This window comes from Manis javanica, chromosome 2 (assembly GCF_040802235.1).
Source record: "Manis javanica isolate MJ-LG chromosome 2, MJ_LKY, whole genome shotgun sequence".
Lineage (NCBI taxonomy): Eukaryota > Metazoa > Chordata > Mammalia > Pholidota > Manidae > Manis > Manis javanica.
The window spans coordinates 101,004,959-101,026,956 of NC_133157.1; the positions used below are offsets into that span (position 1 = coordinate 101,004,959).

General features: G+C 34.1%; 1 protein-coding gene across 8 annotated transcripts in view; it reads left to right on the top strand.

The window, feature by feature from the left end:
- EPC1 (enhancer of polycomb homolog 1) overlaps positions 1–21,998 on the top strand; it is a 92,746-nt gene that overhangs the window by 69,095 nt on the left and 1,653 nt on the right. For 5 of the 8 annotated variants that reach the window (XM_073228967.1, XM_017655306.3, XM_017655310.3 and 2 more), the window contains 12 exons: positions 5,941–6,086; positions 6,494–6,700; positions 7,093–7,241; positions 8,093–8,252; positions 9,281–9,454; positions 9,536–9,625; positions 9,708–9,856; positions 11,334–11,686; positions 18,795–18,913; positions 18,994–19,080; positions 19,923–20,064; positions 20,171–20,534. In XM_073228967.1, the coding sequence (XP_073085068.1) occupies positions 5,941–6,086; positions 6,494–6,700; positions 7,093–7,241; positions 8,093–8,252; positions 9,281–9,454; positions 9,536–9,625; positions 9,708–9,856; positions 11,334–11,686; positions 18,795–18,913; positions 18,994–19,080; positions 19,923–20,064; positions 20,171–20,534 (2,140 nt within the window). Of the gene's footprint in view, positions 1–5,940; positions 6,087–6,493; positions 6,701–7,092; positions 7,242–8,092; positions 8,253–9,280; positions 9,455–9,535; positions 9,626–9,707; positions 9,857–11,333; positions 11,687–18,016; positions 18,134–18,794; positions 18,914–18,961; positions 19,081–19,922; positions 20,065–20,170; positions 20,535–21,998 lie in introns of those variants that run through there. The other 3 variants (XM_017655308.3, XR_005059125.2, XR_005059126.2) reach the window with 3 other exon arrangements.

Consider the following 21,998-nt stretch of genomic DNA (forward strand, 5'->3'; position numbering starts at 1 on the left):
TCCTGATCTTTGAGGGAAAGAATTCAATCTTTCCCCATTAAGTATTACACTAACTGTAGGGTCTTCTGTAGTTGTTTTTTATGAGATTGAGAAAGTTCCCCTCTCTTCCTAGTGTACTGAGAGTTTTTATCATGAATGAGTGTTGAATTTTGCCAAATGCTTTTTCTGAGTCAGTTGATAGGATCATGTGATTTCTCTTCTTCAGGCAGTTGATATGATAGCTTTTATTGGTTGATTTTCAGTATAGAACCAGCCTTGCATACCTGGAATAAATCCTGCTTGGCTGTGGTGTATTACTTTCTTCATACATTGTTGGGTGGGATTTGGTAAAATTTTACTGGGGAGTTTTACATCTTAGTTGTGAGCAATATTGATTGATAATCTTTTTCAGTGCTCTCTCGTTTGGTTTTGATATCAGAGTAATACTGTCCTCCTAAAACGGCCCTCTTACTCTTGTAGAAGGCAGAGATTGTGTCAAATTGATGTTAAGTCTTTCAAATTTGGCATTGGCTTTTAATAATTGCAATAAATAAGAAAAAGCTAGTTATTTTTAAATTTGAAAATTAAATCTGCAGAGTTAAAATTGAATCGACTGCTAAGTGCTCTAGTAAGTTGCTTATGAAGGATACATTGCCTCAAATTGTATGTATGGACTAATTCGATTCCCCTAATCTCTATTTCATAAAGCTCTTAAACTAATGATACATAAAACTGTTCCTTGGAGTTTCTAAGATAATAAGTAGAATTCCCTAAAAAAGCAATGATCAAGCATGTTTGAAAATTATTGCATATTATATTCCCCTCTGCACCCACAAAGCCATAATGCATATTACTGTGTTTATAGGCCCAAGGAGTCTTGCAGTTAAAAAAAAAAGTTTAACTCAGCATTTTTCACCTGTATTTATTACGTTAACATTTCATTGAACATTAGTTTAGAAAACCACAACTCTGTTGTTGTCTGCATCTGGCTTAGGAGAGAGATCATAATTTTCTCTGTTTATCTTGGTCAGAGTCTGAAGGAAGAAAGCCATAGTAAACTATGTGCCTTCTAAGCTACTATTTCACTGAGTGCTACTCAACATCTCCTAATGCAAAGAGTCTTAATGTTGTTTTTTTTTTGATGGGTGATCTGTAAGGCTTCTAGATTATACAACTAGGACTTCTCCTTTCCTATTTATGCTGGAAGAAAGGACAAAACAGTTCTTACCAGAAGAGACAGGAACAATTCTTTCTCACCCTTTCTTTTGCACTGGGGTTTCAAGGCTCTCCTGTTAATCCTCAAAGGAAGCCTTTTTTTAAAAGGTTAGTCTTGATGTATATTTGCATATGCATATAGGTTTGTGTATGTAATGCCTTTCCAGTTCTGTCTACTGGAAGGACCAAGAAGCAAATTTATTCAGTAGCAATGAGCACACCTAGCACCTGATCTCTAATCCATTGTCTACTACATGGGTCCAAGAATCTGTGGAGAAATGGCCGATTCCAAAACTGGGAGTATAGACACAATATGAGCCTGAAATATCTTGTTAGGCCAGAAATGAATCACTCAGCAAAAGACGGGCATATCATAAGAACACAGGAATTTCCATTGGTTAATTTCAGGACAGTTTAAGCAACAGAACAATTAAGTACAACAATGAATTATAAACCATTGAAAAACAAGGAATTCATGAATCCATAACGATAATAGATACATAGGTAGGTAGGTAGAAAGAAAGACAGACACACAGACAAAATGGTGGAGACAGGACTCTGTGTGTAGAAAAGAATGCCAAGAGCTGAATGATACAATGTGAGGAGAGTCCTAGAATTGGAAAACCATTTTGCATCCATCCTGATCAAGGATTGATCATACAAAAATCATCAGTGTATGCTCAATATAAGAGGAAAATTTGATAAGGAGCAAGATATTTGCATGGTCTTAAGCATTCCCCATAAACTGCTTATTATTCACAAGGGAGGGAAAAAAACAGTTGTTATACAGTGGAGTATACAGTTTCTTGATTGGTCCTCAAAATTACCATCACTTTTGAGAAACAGATAAACATTGTGTTGAGATATATAGAAGAGTAAGCGAAAGAGGGCATATGCATTACAGAAAAATGATAAGTTTGAGCTTATTTCTAAATAAAAAGATTTTTAAAAAATAGGTTCCTGCAGGGCATACTTTTTATTACCTCTCAGAACAGATGTAGCCTGTCTTTATGCCCTGATTTTAAAGGATTACTTTTTCTTGATGCCTTTGCCTACCTCCACAACCCCCTTGAACATATGTTCTTGCCTCATTATTCTTCTGGTACTGCTTTCTGACAGATAAAATGTAAAGCATCAACCACAGAACTTTATCCGTGAAGAATTTCATATCTGGGATTTCAAATCTAGGATTCCCTGTTTATTCTCCTCAACTACATTCTAGAAGAAGAGGCTCCAAACAAGCTCTGTTACAAATATAAAGAAGTGTAAGAATTCCATGATCTAGTTAGCCAGTGATAGCTTGGTCTTCTTAGATCTAAGGCAAAGATGTCAAATACCTACCACCCAATTGTACATAACATTGTTATGAAAGTCCTTTCTGCTGCTCAGTATTTCAGGAACTTTGAAAGTATATGCTGCCAATCATTGAGAGTTAATGTTCAAGTTGAAACCTATGTAATGTTTTTGATCTGAGGAATTTTTCCTCAACCTTGGATAGTGTGCCTTCTTTTCAATCAGAAGTTATATTCTGTTCCTAACCCACATTTTGTGCCATTTTATGGACCCAAATATCCTTTGGTATTTGCTCCAGTATTTTTAAAATGCTATTTGGAATTATGGGCATACTGTCTCATGCACACTTAGTCTGAGCCATAATATGGCATTAGTTACATAGACATTTATATACATTTTCTCTCTTACTACTGGACTATAATACTTTAAATACTTTAAAATAATCTTATCAATTTATATGTATTCTTGTGTTCTTTCTGCTTAGACTTATTTTCCATACCATCTTCTCTTTATATTACACTTATTTTGTTTAAATGTACACATATATGGGTTTGTCCTTATCAGAATATTTTTTAATGAGTCAGCTTCTCTAGTATAGCTCCCGTTATTTAACAGTTGTTTAGCTTATCTCATTTTAATTGGCAGAACTTAATTAGAAGAGGTTCCCCATTTGCCTGTTCCTCTTTATACCATTTTCTACTTTGAAAACACTCAAAGACATGGCCCAGAAAACTTGAAGATACTCATATTTCTAAGACTATGATTAAGTATCCTGTTACATCATTATAAGCACTGGTTGAGCTTGTCAGTTGGAAGCTGCAGTTTTGCTGAAGCTAAATTACGCTTTAATCATTGGCTGTGGGTTTTTTGTTAAATGAAATCCTAAAGTGAATTTTTACATGTTAGCTTTTCTCTAGGGCATTAATATTTTATATCTGAGCAATATTTGGTTCTCCTTATATTTTAAGATCTTAGATATATTTGTACCAAGTAAAACAAAAGCTTTTTGGAGAGGCAAGAGCAGTCTTGACTCTGATACTTGTTAAGTTCAGTGGGAAAGACACTGAGCTCCCTAGAAGAGCAATCTTCCTTTCCAGACTTGATTCCATTCTCTGATATCTTGAATGTGACTTGTCATTGGTAATATAATGTATGCCAGAAGTATGTCAGATGTGTTTTGATATTGCTAAAGTATGGTAATATTAGGCAAGCTTCTTTTGTTTCTCTCAATAATTACACATTGTAAGTGTAAAGAAAAATAAATTCTTTGGTGGAGGATACCAGAGTAATACAGAAATATTTGAGACCCTAACGACATGTACAATACACCCTTAAGGCAGAACGTTGCTAGTTGGCCTCCACCAGCTTGGCCTCCTGGCTTATGTGGGCCACCACTCTCCGCAGAACTCAGCGATGCTGGCCTGTCTGCCACTGCACTGTCCACCTGAGCCCTAGCCTCTCGTCACATGCACCTGTTTTTAACACTTGAAATGTGGTTCATATGACTGAGGTACTGTTTTTAATTTAATTAATTAATTTTACTTTAATTAGCCACACATGACTAGTGGTTACCTTGTTGAACAGCACAGGTATGGATTATTTTGGTTAGGGACAAAAAAGAACAGGTGTTTAATCTAACAGAGCTTTAAACCACTTCAAGGCTCTAAAAAGCTGTTTACTCAGCAGCAGCAATCAGATGGCAGAAGGTGGCTGGAGGGCCTGCTACCACAAGGGACTTGGGTGCAGACATGCAGAGGTTTTTATGAAGGACTCTGAATATTCATTTATTTTAATTAGGAATGTGATAGAAGTGTGATATAGGTCAAAATGGAAAATAAAACTGGTAAAATAAATTCAGTTCTACAGATACTTATTGGATTCCTTGGGGCCAGATATTGTGTTAAACTTGAAGCAGAGATGGCAGATTTGGGGCCGGCAAATGGTCCCCTCTTGTATCTATCACTAGTGGATTACTGCAGATTTCTTCAGGTTTTTTTCCTGTTTGAGTAGAGGCAATATTGGAATACCTTTCAGTGGAATACCACAAGCAAAGGTGGCATATAAGATAGACATGTTTACTATGTCTGCACTAGAAGTACAGAGATAAGACTCAGTGCCTCTTCTCAAGGAGATCAATCCTAGTCTAATGCATAACAAGTAGATTTAAAGTATGTGTAGAACAATGTTGCTCGTGTGAAACCTTCATAAGATTGGATATCAATGATACCTTAATAAGTAAAAAAAAATAAAGAAATAAAGCATGTATAGAAGGTAGTACAAAAGAAGGGGAATGATCTAGAACAGGAATTTTTAACCTTGGTGTGCTTCAAGCTTTTAGGATATTTGAATTCCTTGTAATGTCAGTAATATGTTGTATGTTCACAACAGTCTGTTTCTCTGGGGAGAAGGTTTATAGCTTCTGAAAAAGATAAAAATGGTTAGAACCACTTACTGAGTGGGGGACAGTCGAGAAAGGATTCCACAGTAGTTGCTGTCACGTTGAGTTTTGAAAATATTAAATAGTCATTTACTAGGTGGACAGGCAGAAAATAACTAATGTAAAGGCCTGGATACATGAGATAGTGTGTCATATGAAATACATGAAATTTGGTATTGATAGGTCATTAAGTACTGCTGAGACTAGAGATGCTGGGTCAAAAAAGGCCTCGTATAATTCTAAGGATATGGATTTGAAGGTGATGGGAAGTTAGGAAGAGGAATTAAGCAAGGAAAAGATGAGAGACAGATTTTGATGTCATGCTACTTAATATTTTACTTATTATCAACCTAGTTTTATTTTGGTACATAAATGAATGACACTTGAGAACGTAGTTGAGAATAGGGTTCTTGTCATTTTTCTCAAATCTTCACAAATATGAGAAATACTTCACATTTCTATCACCACAACAGTGGTTCTCACAAAGAAACAAACCTCTGGTAGGAAAGCACTCAGGGATGCCCTCACTGTTACTGGCTTCTGACACTTCAGCTGTAAATACCACACCCTAAGCTAGTTAGTCTATTAATAAATAAGTCTTAAATATTTAGAAACAATCTTATTTAAAAACCCTATCCTTTTGTATCAAACTGTATGAAATAGCTGATATTTCAAAACTTTCTTGTAGTTCAACATACATTTAATAACCTATTTGTGTTCTTAATGGGCTTCTAGTTTATTTGCTTTTGAAGTTAGGGAACAGTGGTCATATCCATTGCCTTTTATCACTTATATCTATTAATAATAACCATAAAGATAATCTCCTTTCCTAAAATTTAAATGTGAGAAACATATCTGTAAGCTTAGATTGTGAGTCTGAGTACAAAATCCAAAAAAAAGAAAAGTGTGTCTGTCTTCTTTAGAAAATCTAGGTCTTGTGTTTATCCAGACATCTGTGAGGTTTTTATCAGTGGATTCACAGTTAATGATTGTTTGTTTATGGTTTCTTCTGTAAGCTTTTAGTTTGGATGCTGAACAGCCTGATTATGACTTGGATTCTGAAGATGAAGTATTTGTGAATAAACTGAAAAAAAAAATGGACATCTGCCCATTGCAGTTTGAGGAGATGATTGACCGTCTAGAAAAAGGCAGTGGCCAGCAGGTACGACTTCATTGTATATATATATAATGTGTGTGTGTGTGTGTGTGTGTGTGTGTGTGTGTATAAATATCTGTATTTACATGGAAACAGTATGTTGTGGAGGGGTCGGCAAATGGGCTTTGGAGTTAACAAGCATGAATTCATATCATATCTTTGAGCAACATATTTAAAATTGCTTTGTACCTCGGTTTCCTCATCTGTTAAATAGAAATGCTAAACATCATAGAATTGTTGTGAAAATTAAATTATGTATATAAAACATGTGGCTCAAAGACTGACATGTAAAAGGTGTTCCACACATTTGCAGGGGATAATACTGTTATTTTGATAATTGTTATTTAAATTAGAAGTATTCTTGAACCTTATTCATGTATTGTATGAAAATGACACAATGATTTTACATTTAGCCAGTCAGTCTGCAGGAAGCCAAACTACTGCTAAAAGAAGATGATGAATTAATTAGAGAAGTTTATGAATACTGGATTAAAAAGAGGAAAAACTGTCGAGGGCCATCTCTTATCCCATCAGTAAAACAGGAGAAGCGAGATGGCTCAAGCACAAATGATCCTTATGTGGCTTTTAGAAGACGTACTGAAAAAATGCAAACTCGAAAAGTAAGTGATTTGGCGGAGATTATTTTGCAATTTCTTTTGATGTAAGAGAAACTATAGTTGTAAATATCTCAGTATTTGAAAGCTGTGTTTTAATTTGAGTTTAATAGACTACCGTATATGAAAAATATCACTTTAAAATGAGTCTTAATGTAACCTGTGTAAATGAAAAATACTAATTTAAACTAAGTTGAGCTGTTAATACTAAGTTTTAATGTTAATCCATTTAAAAATCAGACAAAGTTGATTTCCTGGTACTCCATGCTCCCTTTCAGTGTCTTTAAATTCTAATCTAATCCTTCAAATATATATATTCTTTCATATATCAGTAGCTATGCCCAAAATGCCACGTAGAAATGCTTCTTGGCATTAAACAAGCAACTTCATATTTGCAGAATCGCAAAAATGATGAAGCTTCTTATGAAAAAATGCTTAAGCTGCGTCGAGATCTAAGTCGGGCTGTTACTATTCTAGAGATGATAAAAAGAAGAGAAAAGAGTAAAAGGGAGCTGTTGCACTTAACACTGGAAATTATGGAAAAGAGGTAAAGTATATATATTTGAATATTGTTAGGAAATAGGTTACTGTTAACATTTTGTATATTTAAGTACAGTACATAAGCAATTATCTGTAACTACAGAAATAGCTTCTTTCAGTAATAATTAAAGACTATTTAAATGTGTGGTATGATATATGTTGCATAATTTTACATGTGTTCCTCATTTACTTTCTTTGAAAGCATCTGGGGTCAGTAGAATTAAAATATACCAGGTATTTCCATTTTGAAATCTCATTTTCTTGTGCTTATTTGAGTTCTGTGCAGGGCTTGGAGGGAGAGAACATTTGTCAATTCCAAAGTTTTTATTCACTAGATGGTACTATTTCTTTCTTTAACACATACTGGGTATTTTACAGAGAAGTATAAAGAAGGGAGGAGAAAAGCCCATAATCTTAACACTTTGGCAGGCACACAATGAAAAACTTCAAGCCTTACTACCCTATTTCCCAGTCCCTATTCCTAAAGAAAACCACTATTAAATTTCTTTTTATTCTTTTCAAAAAATTAGTTTTACAGCACAAACAATTCAAATTAGCAGAAAGTTCCTCCACATCATTTTAGGCATTGATTTCAACACCTCCATCAAATCTTTCACCAAAATTGCTAAGTTAAAATTCAGACTTAATCACACAGTCACGTACTTATGATGCCAAGATAAAGGTGTAAGCCAAAAAGTAAAAGGAAGAAACAAAAGGAATTATGTGATCTTTAATTTTAATAAGCAGTCAGCTAATAGTCTAACTATAGTTAAGTCTAATCAGTGCTTTTATCTCAGTTGTTAATGGTCATAAGTACTCAGCGAGCCAACTTCTTAAACTTTTTTTTTATAATTTCAGGTATAATTTGGGTGACTACAATGGAGAGATCATGTCCGAGGTTATGGCACAGAGACAGCCAGTAAAGCCTACTTATGCCATCCCCATCATCCCTATTACTAACAGCAGCCAGTTTAAACCTCAGGAAGCAATGGATGTGAAGGAGTTTAAAGTTAATAAGGTGATGAAAATTTTTGTGCTGATAGTAACTGATAATGGAGTGATATGTTATCATTAGGATCATAGCAAAAAAGAAAAATACATATAAACCCTACCATGAAATATGCTGCTTTAAAAGGCAGCTTTTGATTCAAGACTGGCCTATCAGTTACAAGAGTAGAAACTGAAGAGAGAGATACCTTACAGTTTAATAATTAACTTTTCCCAAAAAAACAAAATGCCATAAACTATGTAAAACTTGATGTAAATATTTAGCATATTTATATAACCATACTTGCCTGATCTTTTCCTTGCCAACAAATATCATTTTTGCCTCTTACTTTTCTTGCCTGTTGCATACACATTAAATTCATACCTCTCCTGGCCTGTCACCTATTGTACATATTTCTGACATGCACTGTGTTCTTCAGCTCAGTCATTCTGGCCTATGTATTTATCCTTGTGTTTCCCTGTTTAATGATTTCATATCTTTATCCTCAAAAACTGCTCAAATTTACCATTCCAGAAAGCCTTCATTGTTCTGCTAGCAAATGCTTACTACTGTTCAATTTATAATGCCTCAGCTTTACTGTATTTTTTTACACTGTTATCCAGAGTTTTCTTTCATATATGTAAAATTGTTTTCAGTATTATTTTCCCCACATAATCTGTGAATTCTTTAGAATAAAGATGAGACATTTCTTATTTCAATTCTTTCCCCGAATTTTCATAGAAAATTAAGAAAAGAATACAGGAGCCAATGGCAGATACTAATGGCAGTTATAGGATTTCAGAAGCTGGAAATCATTTCTTTCTTTAATTGAAACAAAGTATGAGATTATGTTTAGGTTGTAGGAACATACTCATGTTCTCACAGAAACCAGTCTTTTAAGACTTTGCAATATAAGATGGCAAAACATAAGAGTCTTACATCTCTTATGAGTATGAATACCTTCATTATAGGAGTAAGCTTCTCTTTTAAAACTACCCCAAAACTACAGGTTTTTGAACATGGTTTTCAGAGTTTGACTAATTCATGACTTATTGCAGCAAGATAAAGCCGATCTTATCCGACCTAAACGTAAATATGAAAAGAAGCCCAAAGTCATACCATCGTCCGCTGCTGCTGCTCCACAGACGAGTCCTGCTGCACTGCCGGTCTTTAATGCAAAAGACTTAAATCAGTATGACTTTCCGAGCTCGGACGAAGAACCTCTCTCCCAGGTAAATGTCAGAATTTCTCAGTGAATATAGAGGTGGTATATGGGAAGTCACATGTTTTGACTCACTTCACTTTCTTTAAAGGTTTTGTCTGGCTCTTCAGAAGCAGAAGAAGAGAATGACCCCGATGGTCCTTTTGCCTTCCGTAGGAAAGCAGGATGTCAGTACTATGCTGTAAGTTTCAGGCTCTCTTTTTAAGTAACAAACTGTTTACCTTTAACTGACAAAATAATTTGGGTTTTTGGTTTTTTTTAAGCCTCATTTAGACCAAACTGGCAATTGGCCTTGGACTAGTCCTCAAGATGGAGGATTAGGGGATGTACGATACAGATACTGCTTAACTACCCTCACTGTACCCCAAAGTTGTATTGGATTTGCACGAAGACGGGTTGGGCGCGGTGGCAGGTAAAATATTTCTGTATTCCTAGCATAGGGGTATTTTAGTAGCATAATATAAGCTAAAGTTTTACGTGAGGTAATCCTTCTAAATAGCTCATCTGTTCCCATTTCTGATACTTAACTGATTTTTTTGACTAAAATGCTGTTGACCTCCTCCTTGTACAACCCTAGGTTTTAATGCATAACTAATGGATCCTTAATGGATCTGCTTTTCTTCCCAAGATTGAAAAACTATCCGCAAGGATAGAATTCTGAGAAAAGGCAGCAGATGAAGGCAAATGTAAACCATGATTGTATAGTTATATTAGGTTCAAGAAACTACAAAAGGTTGTTTTAGGAATTCTGGGAGATACTGGAAAAAAGGGTAAAAATAGTCTTTAGAAATGTCATATGACTAGTATGCTGAGTTGTTTAACCTATCAGTGAAAAGGCTGCAGGATGCGTGCCTGATCTGATCCTGACTGACATCCCCGTTTGTCAAGATCTGATCGCTCTCCTTCCTTTGTGAAGATGTCATAGAACTCTTATATACTCTGGAAGCTTTTATGGGAGAAATTGGTGCAGGGAGGGAGTATGCATAAAAACAAAGGAAAAGAAGGATACTCACATGTAATGTGAAAAAATTTAAAGACAAAACAGGCAACAACATCAAAATACTTTCAGGGAGAAACCTAAGGGTATAATTTGTGACAAATTAATGGCTTATACATATGTTTCCTTTTTGAATCTTAGTTGCAGTTTTTATCACTTAAACATTAGTTTAAAATAATCCAGCCACTAAAATACATTTTACTTAGCACTTTTTCCCCTGTCATCATATTATTATCAACAGTAGTGAAAATTCTCCAATGTTGGCTATATTTTATGGTATACTAGCATTAATCAATGGTAGCGTGTTAAGATGGTATCATTTATAAAGTATATATAAATAACATAAAAATATATCCTCTACAATAGTGAATCTGAAATATTTTGTCTATAGAGATTTCGATAATATAAAATATTCTAAATATCATGTTTTACTGCTTTTCTCCTACCCTTCCCCACTAAAAAATAAGTAAAAAAGGAAGTTTTGCTTAGAGAATAGATACATTAGCAACATTTTATGAAGTGTTTTGGTGCCTTGTAAGGGAAGTGATCTTTGGTTAGAAAGCAACTTGAAAAGGAAATATTCTCATATTATCAGTAACTTATACTGGTACCGATCCATATTTTTTATTAGAAGGCTCTCATTGTAAAATGAATAGTATACCTTATTTTTAAGGTGTATCACTCTCTTCTTCAATCAAATCATGATAAAGTAAAAGAACTTTTAATTGAGATTACAGCCTATTGAACCAGATATTGAAATAATCAAATTCATAGCATTTAGATATTAAATATGAGATGGCTTTTTGAGAGTTGGGGGAAGAAAGAAAAACCATTTTTATGTAATTTTTAAAAGGCTGTTTTACATACCCATTCCCTGCCTTGTTTTTAACAGGGTCTTACTGGACAGAGCTTACTCAGACTATGACAGTGTGTTCCACCATCTGGATTTGGAAATGCTTTCCTCACCACAGCATCCTCCAGTTGATCAGTTTGCCAATACCTCAGAAACAAATACCTCGGACAAATCTTTCTCTAAAGACCTCAGTCAGATACTAGTCAATATCAAATCATGTAGATGGCGGCATTTTAGGCCTCGGACACCATCCCTACATGACAGTGACAGTGATGATCTCTCCTGTAGAAAGTTATATAGGAGTGTAAATCGAACAGGAACAGCACAACCTGGGACCCAGACATGCAGTACCTCTTCGCAGAGCAAACGTAGCAGTGGTTCAGCACACTTCGGTATGTTTGTTTGTTATGATGCACATTTCTACAGCAGTGTCAGGTTCATCAGTTGTTTTGAATATGTGGCCAGTTATATTTACAGCTAAAAGTCCTTTTCTCTAAAAAAAAGACTTAGGTTTAAGTATTTGAATCCTGTTTGTACATATGTCTTCATTTAAACATACCCACATACAAAGGTGTGGGTTATTACTATTTAATGTATGACATTTGTTTTCTGGAGGTACTCCATGAACCACAGGATTCAGCGATTATATTTTTAAACAATATGAAAAGAGGATGGACCATAAATTGTTGCTGCTTTATGCTTGGAGACTTCTCTAGGCTTTTACTTGGACTGCGTGAAAGTAGATCAGCAAGTCAATAGATATGTATAGCCTTATGCTGACACAGTACTTCAGAATAATTTAAAAGAGAGGGACTAATTTTTCAGAGAACATTATTTAAGTTAAAGGATTATTTTAGTAGTATTGGAAACACTTTCAGATGATAGGTACTTTAACATTATGGCTACATTTTAAAATGTGTCAAATAAATGCTGTCTACTTAAAATATTTCTAAAATTTTAGCTATTTTAAAGAATAATTATATTATTTGAGGTATGTAGATTATAAAAATTCATTGTTAAATTTATGTTACTACTTATTTTTGTAAAGGTAATTTAAATACAGATTTTTGAAAGTACTATTAAGATATTACCCTGTCCTCCATTTACCTGGTAAACTACAGTTAAACCTTCTAATAAATAGAAAAATATGCTTCTTATCCTTAAAGATGTCTTGAAAAGGTCCCATAAACTAATTTACTTCATGGTTAGAAATAATTACCTCTATGAAGTGGAAGTCTTTCAGCTCATAATAAAAGTAATCACATTTCAGAAGTCAACTAGAAGATAATCTAAATTATTCTGAGGGCTAACAGATTATTTATAATCCCATTAATTTCAGAGTTTGTATCATGAAGAGACAGTTTCTCTCTGCTTCTGTAGTCTTAAAAATCAAAATGAACTATTCAATATGAAGGAAAAGTTACATATAGTGTGAGTGTAGAGATTTAAAAACTATAAACTTGTCCTGTGTTTTCTCTGATGGAGATGTTGAAGCTGTGTAAAATTCTTTGAGACTTCTCATAAAAAATTGGCATGCTCCATCAATACCCATCTTCTCTACCTCTTAAAATAGAAATTGTATAGTTGTCCTAAAGATCTTATAATGATCTTTTTTATGTAAATTGTTTTGCTGTACTATTTAAGTAAGCATTGATAATGTAAAACTTACTTGATGTTTGTTTGCCGAAGAATATTAAAAGGTGAATATTCAATAGTATTATTAAAAGTTTAGTTCTTAAAAATCTTTAGTAACTATGTAATTTTCTTTTTTAATCATTTCCTTCTCATATATATGTGGTAAAATAGTTTGTCAATTATTTTTTCTGTTACAGTTTTCAATTTTCCCTTAAATTTTACTGGTTCTTCCTGAGTACTTAGAGAATAGATTCCTACAGTTTGCTATAGGGCAATACTTTAGTCTTCCATATTTGAGAATATTTCAGAAACCTAAAGCTTTTCTTTTTATTTTCCATAAAGTGTACTACAGTGAAATCATATCATAGGTACATTTAACTTAAGTGATTTCAATTGTAGGCCTCTGGAGAAAAAACTAAAATGTAGCAGTTCAGGTGGTATATAGGATTCTAAATACAGTTCAACTAAAAGAATGCGTTCTCCAGAGTGGGCCACTGTGGGAGCGGGAGGTGAATCTACTAATAGTGTCTGTAGCTCCAGTGCCTGTAAGTTAGGAATCTCACAGCCGACAGTGTAACTGTAGTTTTAAAGATGAATTTTTTAAAATATTTCATGGCCCCCAAATACAAACCACCCCACTTTATCTGGTACTCATCTACAGAAACTCTGATCTGACCTGAGGCCAGAGGAAAAACTGGCCCTGTTGGACTTATTGAAAGACATGGGTTTCCATCCTTACACTCAAAAGGAATTTCTCAAGGTTTAATTTTTACTATGCTGACTTTAGAGCATAACCATTTCATGAGATGCAAATCAACCGATAAACTGCCTCTTAAGCCAGGTAAATGTGTGGAGTTTGAGTTGCCATTTTTTCTCATTTTCAAATAAGAAATTCTAAATGAGGATATTAAGAGTCCATTATTTATTAGTAAAGGGCATGAGCCCTTTAAAAGTTGGTATGCCAACTTTTGTAGCCTCTGTTTCAACTACTCAGAATCTGTCTTTGCTCCTCAGGCTTAGTCATTTTGCATAGTTGTATGGCCAAATGAGTAGCCTGGTAAGCAGGTGCTAGAGAGCTTTGTCCTCTGGATACTGAACAGCAGAATAACACAATGTTGAAGAACTTGGGAATACTTACTATATGTGTATTTAGAATTTCAGGGACTAGATGTTAGTTCTTTAAAGATAAATTGTGTGTTTTTAACAATGTTTAATTGATATGTGATTTGGAGAGTTTCCAAATACAATTTTCTAATTTTTTTTTAATCTGTAAAAACACCTCTGAAAATTTAATGTTTGTTCAATGACTATTAATTTGCATATTGTTGAGTTTGGGGATATCCAGTGCCAGAATTAGTACCTTATTTTCAAAATTAAAAAGGACTCTAATTCAGAAAGACTGAAAACAGAAGAATGATTTTAAAACTACCATTATATGTTCAGGATTGAATTCCTAGACCTAAGGAAAATTTCATCAGCATTCTAAGCCATTTTTCTCAGTTCATATACCTATACTAAAGATTTGGTTTATTTTCATCAATGAATAGGAAATGTGTAGCTAGAATGATAATGTTCTAACTCTCAGTATCTGTTGCTTAATTTAATTTATTTGTAACACAAAATTTTCATCTTACTATAGAAAAGTGACTGTAGGCTTGAGCACTGAATATTTTCATTGTTAGATTTTTTTTATATCTTCAGGTCCTTAATTCTTCTCCAATTGTGTTTCAAAATTCAGTATTATATCCTTAACAGAGTCTGGAATAGCACCTATATTAACATTTATAATTCTACAGTAGTATAGTAAAGTGCAACAATGTTCACATGAAATAGAATATTTGACCACAAATAATCTCATGTTCAGGTCATTCTCAACCAAATGAATTCAGGTTCAGTCATATTTTGCCTTCATAGGGATTACAGCGAACTTGTTTAGATTGTTCTGAATGACTTATAAAGTGTTTGTGAATATTAAAACTATCCATCCAAGCTTCCTGATAAGGGGATCATGCTTTACTGTTTAGAGTAATTTTGTTTTATATTTATCTCTTTAAAAGTTACCTTTTTTCCTGTATTAAAATGATTCCCTGCCTATATACATACATACATACATATATATATACGCTCAGATAAATTTCTGACTGAGGTGTGTCTTTCACAGTAGGTGCTTGGGTTTGTTGTGGTTTCAATAAATACACAGGTGGTAAAATCTAGGATACATCTACTCAGACTAAATTTTCAAATTGTTATTTTTTCCTAAGTACCTGTCGCCCTGCCCCCCACCTCCCCCCACTACTCTGATCACTTCAGTTGACCTGTTCAGGTCCTTTCAGTGTTGTTGAAAGGGCAGCAACCAGAGGCTTTCCAGGTACTCGTGTGCCCATGATACTGTCCTTGCAGAAGTAGATTATTTCATCTAAATTCCTATACCCAGGGAATTATTAGAAGCTACCCAAACCAGTAGTTTCTGGCCTCTGCTTAGATATCTCTCTAGGGAGGGCAAATTTAACAACTTTCTAGATCAGGTTATTCTGCAGTTGGGAATCATTTTCAGAAATTTGTATGTATATTCAACAAAAGCTGCCTCCTTCACTGAATCGACAGGTTCCTGTTTCACCCTTGAAAGCATACTGAGTAAATTTTCTTGCACTCCAACACAGTGTCCTTCAGATTATTTGAAAGTTAGTCATGCCCCATCCCTGTTCTCAACCTTTGATTGTGTCCCTCACAGGACTCTCTCCCCTACCCCTAGCTAGACTCCTGTTTGTCAGGTGCTCTGTACATGAGATTTTCTTTTATAAGCACTTGATTCACACTGTTGGCACATTAAAAAAGTTTGGTTCTTTTTTGTAAATAATTTTTAATATAAAACTTTTTTCTATTTAAAATCTTACTGGTTTCAGGGTGAATTTTTATTCCCCTCCCACTACTAACAATCGTGACCTCAGATGAAAGTTTCTTCATCTCTGGTATGAAGTTATAGAAGGGAATCCCTCATGATCTAAAAATTTTTTGGTTCTGTGAAATGATTCTGATTGTAGGCTTGGTCATCTGTTCACAAAACTATCTTGTCCATCTTTGTGTGAACTGCAAACTTGACTATCTACCATACCATATCTGGAGGTAGACATATATCCTAAAGTCTTTCTACCTTGATAGAGCTGAAGGAAAATATGGTCATTTTTATTTATTTTCACTTAACACTTGGTTAGACAAGGTAGTACCCAAGGTTGTCTTCATTTTCTGTATAAATAACAATGTAAAACCCAGTTCAGATTATATTTGTCCAAAGTTGACTACCTTACCTGTGTCCAGGCTTTTCTCATTCATAACAGCCTTTTGAATTGGAATTTTATTTCTGAGAAGAAATATGAAATCTTAGCATCTCTTGGCTGAAAAGGATTTTAATGATCAACGATCACCTAATGTAATCTCTTCTATATTTTTGGTGAACATACTGAGCTTCAAAAGGTCAAGTAACTTGCTCAGGTATATTCAGACAGTTAGGATAGAGCTGAGAACTAACAGAAATCAAGATATCTTGGCCCCTAGACCCATGGTTTTTATTACCATCACTTCCAGCTTATATTTTGCTCTGCATTTCTTCTAGATCATTTATCAGAAATGTTCAGGGAAAAATTTCATAACTTGACTCCTCCAGAGTTATAGATACCTAAGAAATAGTCTAATAAAGTGATCTAAAATCTTGAATATTGGTGCTCTAAAATGTTGGTTGCATTTTTATGTCTACATCTCTATTAGAAGGAAGTTAACAGTTGTTTAAAAAAAGGGAAATTCACAAGATCCTCAATAACCAAGGATTAAAATGTGTTTTAGTGCAGAAACATTTGGAACCTTCATTCAAATTGTCTTCCGATTTATTATTGCTAAATTTTTTTATTAAAACATACACAAACACCAAAGTAACACAAAAGAATATTTTCATTCATATAAATGAAGTTTTCTATTTAGGTCTTTGGTGAATTTATGCTAGGTTATTACTTTTCTAGATAGTAAATGACCTGGCCAACCAGAAAAGGTCTTTTCTAAAAAAAATTTTGCTGCATATCATTTCTTAGAAAATTTAAGACAGGCAACTCCCTCAAACTTAGGAAATTAAAATGTAAATCTCAAAACCACTAGCAAAACTAATAAATTAAGGATTTTTAGGTTTACACAGTTTTCTTTCTATGGATTTTTTTTAAACATAAAGCTTAAATTATTTCAATTATAAACATTCTTTCTGGCAGCATTAATTTTTGTAAATTTCCTTCAATTTCTGATTCAACACATTTCTGTTACATAGAAATGGGCATGTTGACAGAGAGTTACTTTTATGTCAATATTTAAAGATTTATCCTATTAGCAATAAATGTCTTGCCTGTAAAATTCAGATCTGAGGACCAGAAATATAGTAGGAAAAGAAACTCATCAAAGGACAGATATGAACTAAACAGACGTGAAACAACACAAAATAAGAAAAGCAATAGTAGAATTTTTCCAATAAGAAATAATTTGCCCTTATAGCCCAAAAATGTAGTTCACCTCAAGTATAAGAAGAGCCTGTATGGACACTAATAACTTCTGAGGTTTTCTTAAATATTATATCACAGCTTACTGATCCATTCAAAATATGACAGAATTTCTACCTAAACATTTTGTAGTTGTACTGGTAAAAGCTGTATCTTGGGAGACAGAAAAAAGATTCTTCTTGAGCTATAAGTGAAAATTATAAAACTTGATGAAATGATACTCTAATTTATAAAAAAGGAATTTAAAGACAAAAAATTAGGTGACAGTATTTTGAAAACATTACATTTTAGATTGAGGAAATTTGCATGATTTAGATTCCCTAATAACTGAGGGATGCATGGTAACCCTTTTTTGTTGTTGTTTTCAAATAATTCTTACCCAAACATCATAGGCTTCTTAAAGAAGCCTTTTAAAGTCAGATGTTGTGATTGTATGTGTTTTTCTTTTTTTCCTTTTTTTAATTGGCAAAAAAAAGAAAAAGGTTTCCTTTTTAAAAGCTGCACACACTTTTTGGGTGGGTAATAAATGAACATTTTTTTGTTTGTTTTTTTTAGAACTGAGCTCTCCATAGACAAACATAAGTAGCATAATACAGTGTCTTTCCTCAGACATCATTCTGTACAGTAAATCAACATAAACAACTCCGTTCTTATTGACTGGATTTTTTCCAGGTGGGTTAATTGGGTGGGGAAAATTAATTAACCTTAACATTTGGAGCCTCTTTTCTTCCTGTTAAACTTAAAAGATGAACTCTTTTTTAAAAAAAAAAGAAAGAAAAAGAAAAAAGGTAATAAACCAACAACTTTGTATTTCATATGGAGGAAATGTTTATAATGCCTAAAATTAGAAAAATATGTAGAACAGTATTTATACACAGAACTTTTAGGGATCATCTGTATGCATTGGACTAGTAATATGAGTAAACTAAAAACCAAATGGTAATTATCAGTTTTCTTCTCAAACTCAGTGCAAAGTTGAATTCCAAATATGTGGATTAAAAAAGCTGGTATTACCTTTATATACTGCCTAATACAAGTGTCACAGCTTACAAATGTAATGGTTCTGAAACTTGGGAAGTGAGCAGTTATCTTTCCTTTTATATTTAACTCAGAAAGTTTAATTTTGTTTTTCTTTAAACTCAAGCCACTCTTGTTAAATGTGGTTGTAAAATGCTGGAATTTTCATTTTGAAGTGATCTTTAGAAGATCATGAACCTTTGTCAAATGCTTTAATTTTTTACAATTTTTTTTAATGCTGAAATTTGTTTTAGTATTGTAAGATGTGTATGATATCTGTGCGTTTTTACAAAGTGTTTCCTCATTTTATGTTCAGCATTTACAGCCGAACAATACCAGCAACATCAACAGCAGCTGGCACTAATGCAGAAACAGCAGCTTGCACAAATTCAGCAACAGCAAGCAAATAGTAATTCCTCCTCCAACACTTCACAGGTGAGGGAGTTGTCTGTCTTATGATTATCCCTCATTGTTTCCCACCAGAGTTCATCTCTAATTACCAACTGTTGTCATAGAACCTTGCATCTAACCAGCAGAAAAGTGGCTTTCACCTGAATCTACATCATAGCCATTCTATACAGGGTTTAGAAAGAACATTACAGGTGAGTATGGAAGCTGTTGCCCCTGCTCCCTATTTTAAAAAGTAAAACTAGAAAGCATAGTTAAATGAGATGGAGACCCTGTTTTCCAAGTTTGACCTGTATTATAGTCTGTGAATGTACCTCTTTAATATATAACCCCACCCAGCTCATTATCTTGGGCATTTTAATTATTATTAAAAGTTATTAAAAATTATCATACTAGATAACCTTTTACTATTAAAAAAAATCATTATTGAACCTAAAGCATGATAAATGTTTGCCATTTAAACATATTTAAGGCTTAAAGGCTGAGATTTGAGTCTCTAAGCACCTTGGAGGAAAAATGTATTTTAAAAAAATAAAGAAGTGCCTCTTAATTCCTATGCTAAGTTCAGATGTGAAGTTTTGTTACTTCCATTCTAAAGGGATTATCTTACTATCCCATTAACCTCCTTCAGTTATTGCCTTCAGTTATCCATGTACATATATGTGTAAGTTAGGGGAAAGAAGTTTACTTTGTCATTTGTATTTACAAATCACTGAAATGTTTTATTATTAGCATATTTCTATTCTAACATTTTGTGTTGGAGGTTTACTGTTTCCACATTCTAGAGGTTTGTTTTGATAACTGACTTGCCTATGTTACATATTACATATGGGAAGATCAAAATCCATAATGCTTACGTTACAAGAATACTTGAACATCTCTCAAATTTATGACTATCAAATTGATGAGATGAAGATATTTCAGTGATTTGCCACTTCATTTATATTCAAACTGACTTTGGTATACCTGTGTAGCTTTAATATTAATCAGAGACCTAAATAATACTGATTAGATTTGTTTTATATTTTCTTCTTAGGGTTTTGTTTCCAAGACTTTGGATTCTGCTAGTGCTCAATTTGCTGCTTCTGCGTTGGTGACATCAGAACAACTGATGGGATTCAAGATGAAGGATGATGTGGTGCTTGGCATTGGGGTGAACGGGGTCCTTCCAGCCTCAGGTAAAGGTGAAAACAGTGCACTAGTTCCAATAATCCTTGTAACAGTGTCTGTAGTAAACACACTGCGAAGTTACACCTTGTTCAGATGCTTCTTTCTTCTTCCTAGGAGTATACAAGGGCTTACACCTCAGTAGTACCACGCCAACAGCACTTGTACATACGAGTCCATCAACAGCAGGTTCAGCTTTGTTACAGCCTTCAAACACGACACAGACTTCGGGTTCCCACAGTGCACTGAGTCATCAAGTAACTGCTGCCAATTCTGCAACAACTCAGGTTCTGATTGGGAACAATATTAGATTAACTGTCCCTTCATCGGTTGCCACTGTAAACTCTATTGCCCCCATAAATGCACGACATATACCTAGGACTTTAAGTGCTGTTCCGTCGTCTGCCTTAAAGCTGGCTGCCGCAGCAAACTGTCAAGTTTCCAAGGTTCCATCTTCATCCTCCGTAGATTCAGTTCCAAGGTGAGTAGTTATTTTGAGCCTATAGTGCTTATAAAAGATGAGATCTACCTCAAGTTCTCTTTCATTGTTCTTTATTCATTTCTTTGTGTTTTTTGCTCTTTTCCTTATATGCATTAAAATGTGTGGATGAGATTACCTTATGTATTCAAGAACTGAACGTATAGATGGTGTAATTCAATATTGTTGAGAACTTGAACTAAATGGTATAGTGAATATTGCATTGTATGATTTGGACATTGTTTTCTTGTATAGTAATAGCTTGTAGTGCTCTCATTTTTCTTCTACCTTTGGATGGAAGGGGTTCTCTTTAGAATGTTTCTGTTGCTTATGATTTCTTCCACAGCTTCCCATGTAGACAAAACTGATAGAACACACCATGGCTAGGATGCTAAGCTGTTTCTAATAAAAGTCATATAAAAGTTTGGTATTCATGCCAGGCCAATTTTTAATCAGATTATCATTTCCTATGCTAACTTGTCTTCTTGGGTTTCAATAGACAGTTTAGAATGTTTGCTCAGGCTCTAATCTGTTTAATTATTAATGGTAATTAAAAATCCTGCTGTTTACAATGTACTATGGGAGAAATAAAAGGAAGAAGGACAAGAAGTTTTCAGTTTAGTGAGATAAGCATAAAAGAGCAAAAGCTAAATAATGTTAATAATGGGTAAAAATTGTTCCTAGAGATACCACAAAGCATTATATGCTCCTCAAATTAATTGCATAGATTATGGCTATAATTTAAGTGTAAGGAGAAGTTTTTTCACACCAGGATATCCTTGGAATGTTCTACAAAATAAGATCAGACTTGATCTTTGTTGGGCAGAAAAGAGGAAGAGAATTGGAGAAAAATTAACATATTTAGAGGTTAACAGTAAACGAGTTTGTCTAGAGGTTTGGGAAGGTTAGTAGTTGAGATCTGGGGAGTCAGACTCTGTAAGACTTGAGAACACCTTGGGTGCCAGGCTGACACTTAGACAGACTGCCTCTCTGGGCGGGCCCAGAGGGAGCAGCAGCGTTTGTAGCAACTGATGGTAGCCTTCAGTTTTCAAATTCATGAGTCCCTCTCTGCTTCTGAACTTACATAATAGTCATTGTCTGCTCAGTACTAATCATTCTTACTAGTATTCTGGGTGTAGTCATAGCTAATCAATGAATGATAGTTCTTAACCATAATAAATACATGGTTTTCATTGCTATAGAATTGTATAACCATGGGACACTTGCATTGGATGGTAACCTTTTACATCACTTATTTTAGTCCCTTCTTCTCCAAGCACACTTGGCAGTCTTGGTGCTAGAACAACCAAGAAAATTACCAGCTCGGTAGCTGTCCTCAGCTCCAATACAGAGCCCTGACTTAAGTCCTGACATGAATCATCCTCAGTCACATGTGTTTCTTTTTAAATTCTTATGGCAACTTCAATAGAGGATATTAAAATTACCTAAACAAAAATGGAATTCTTC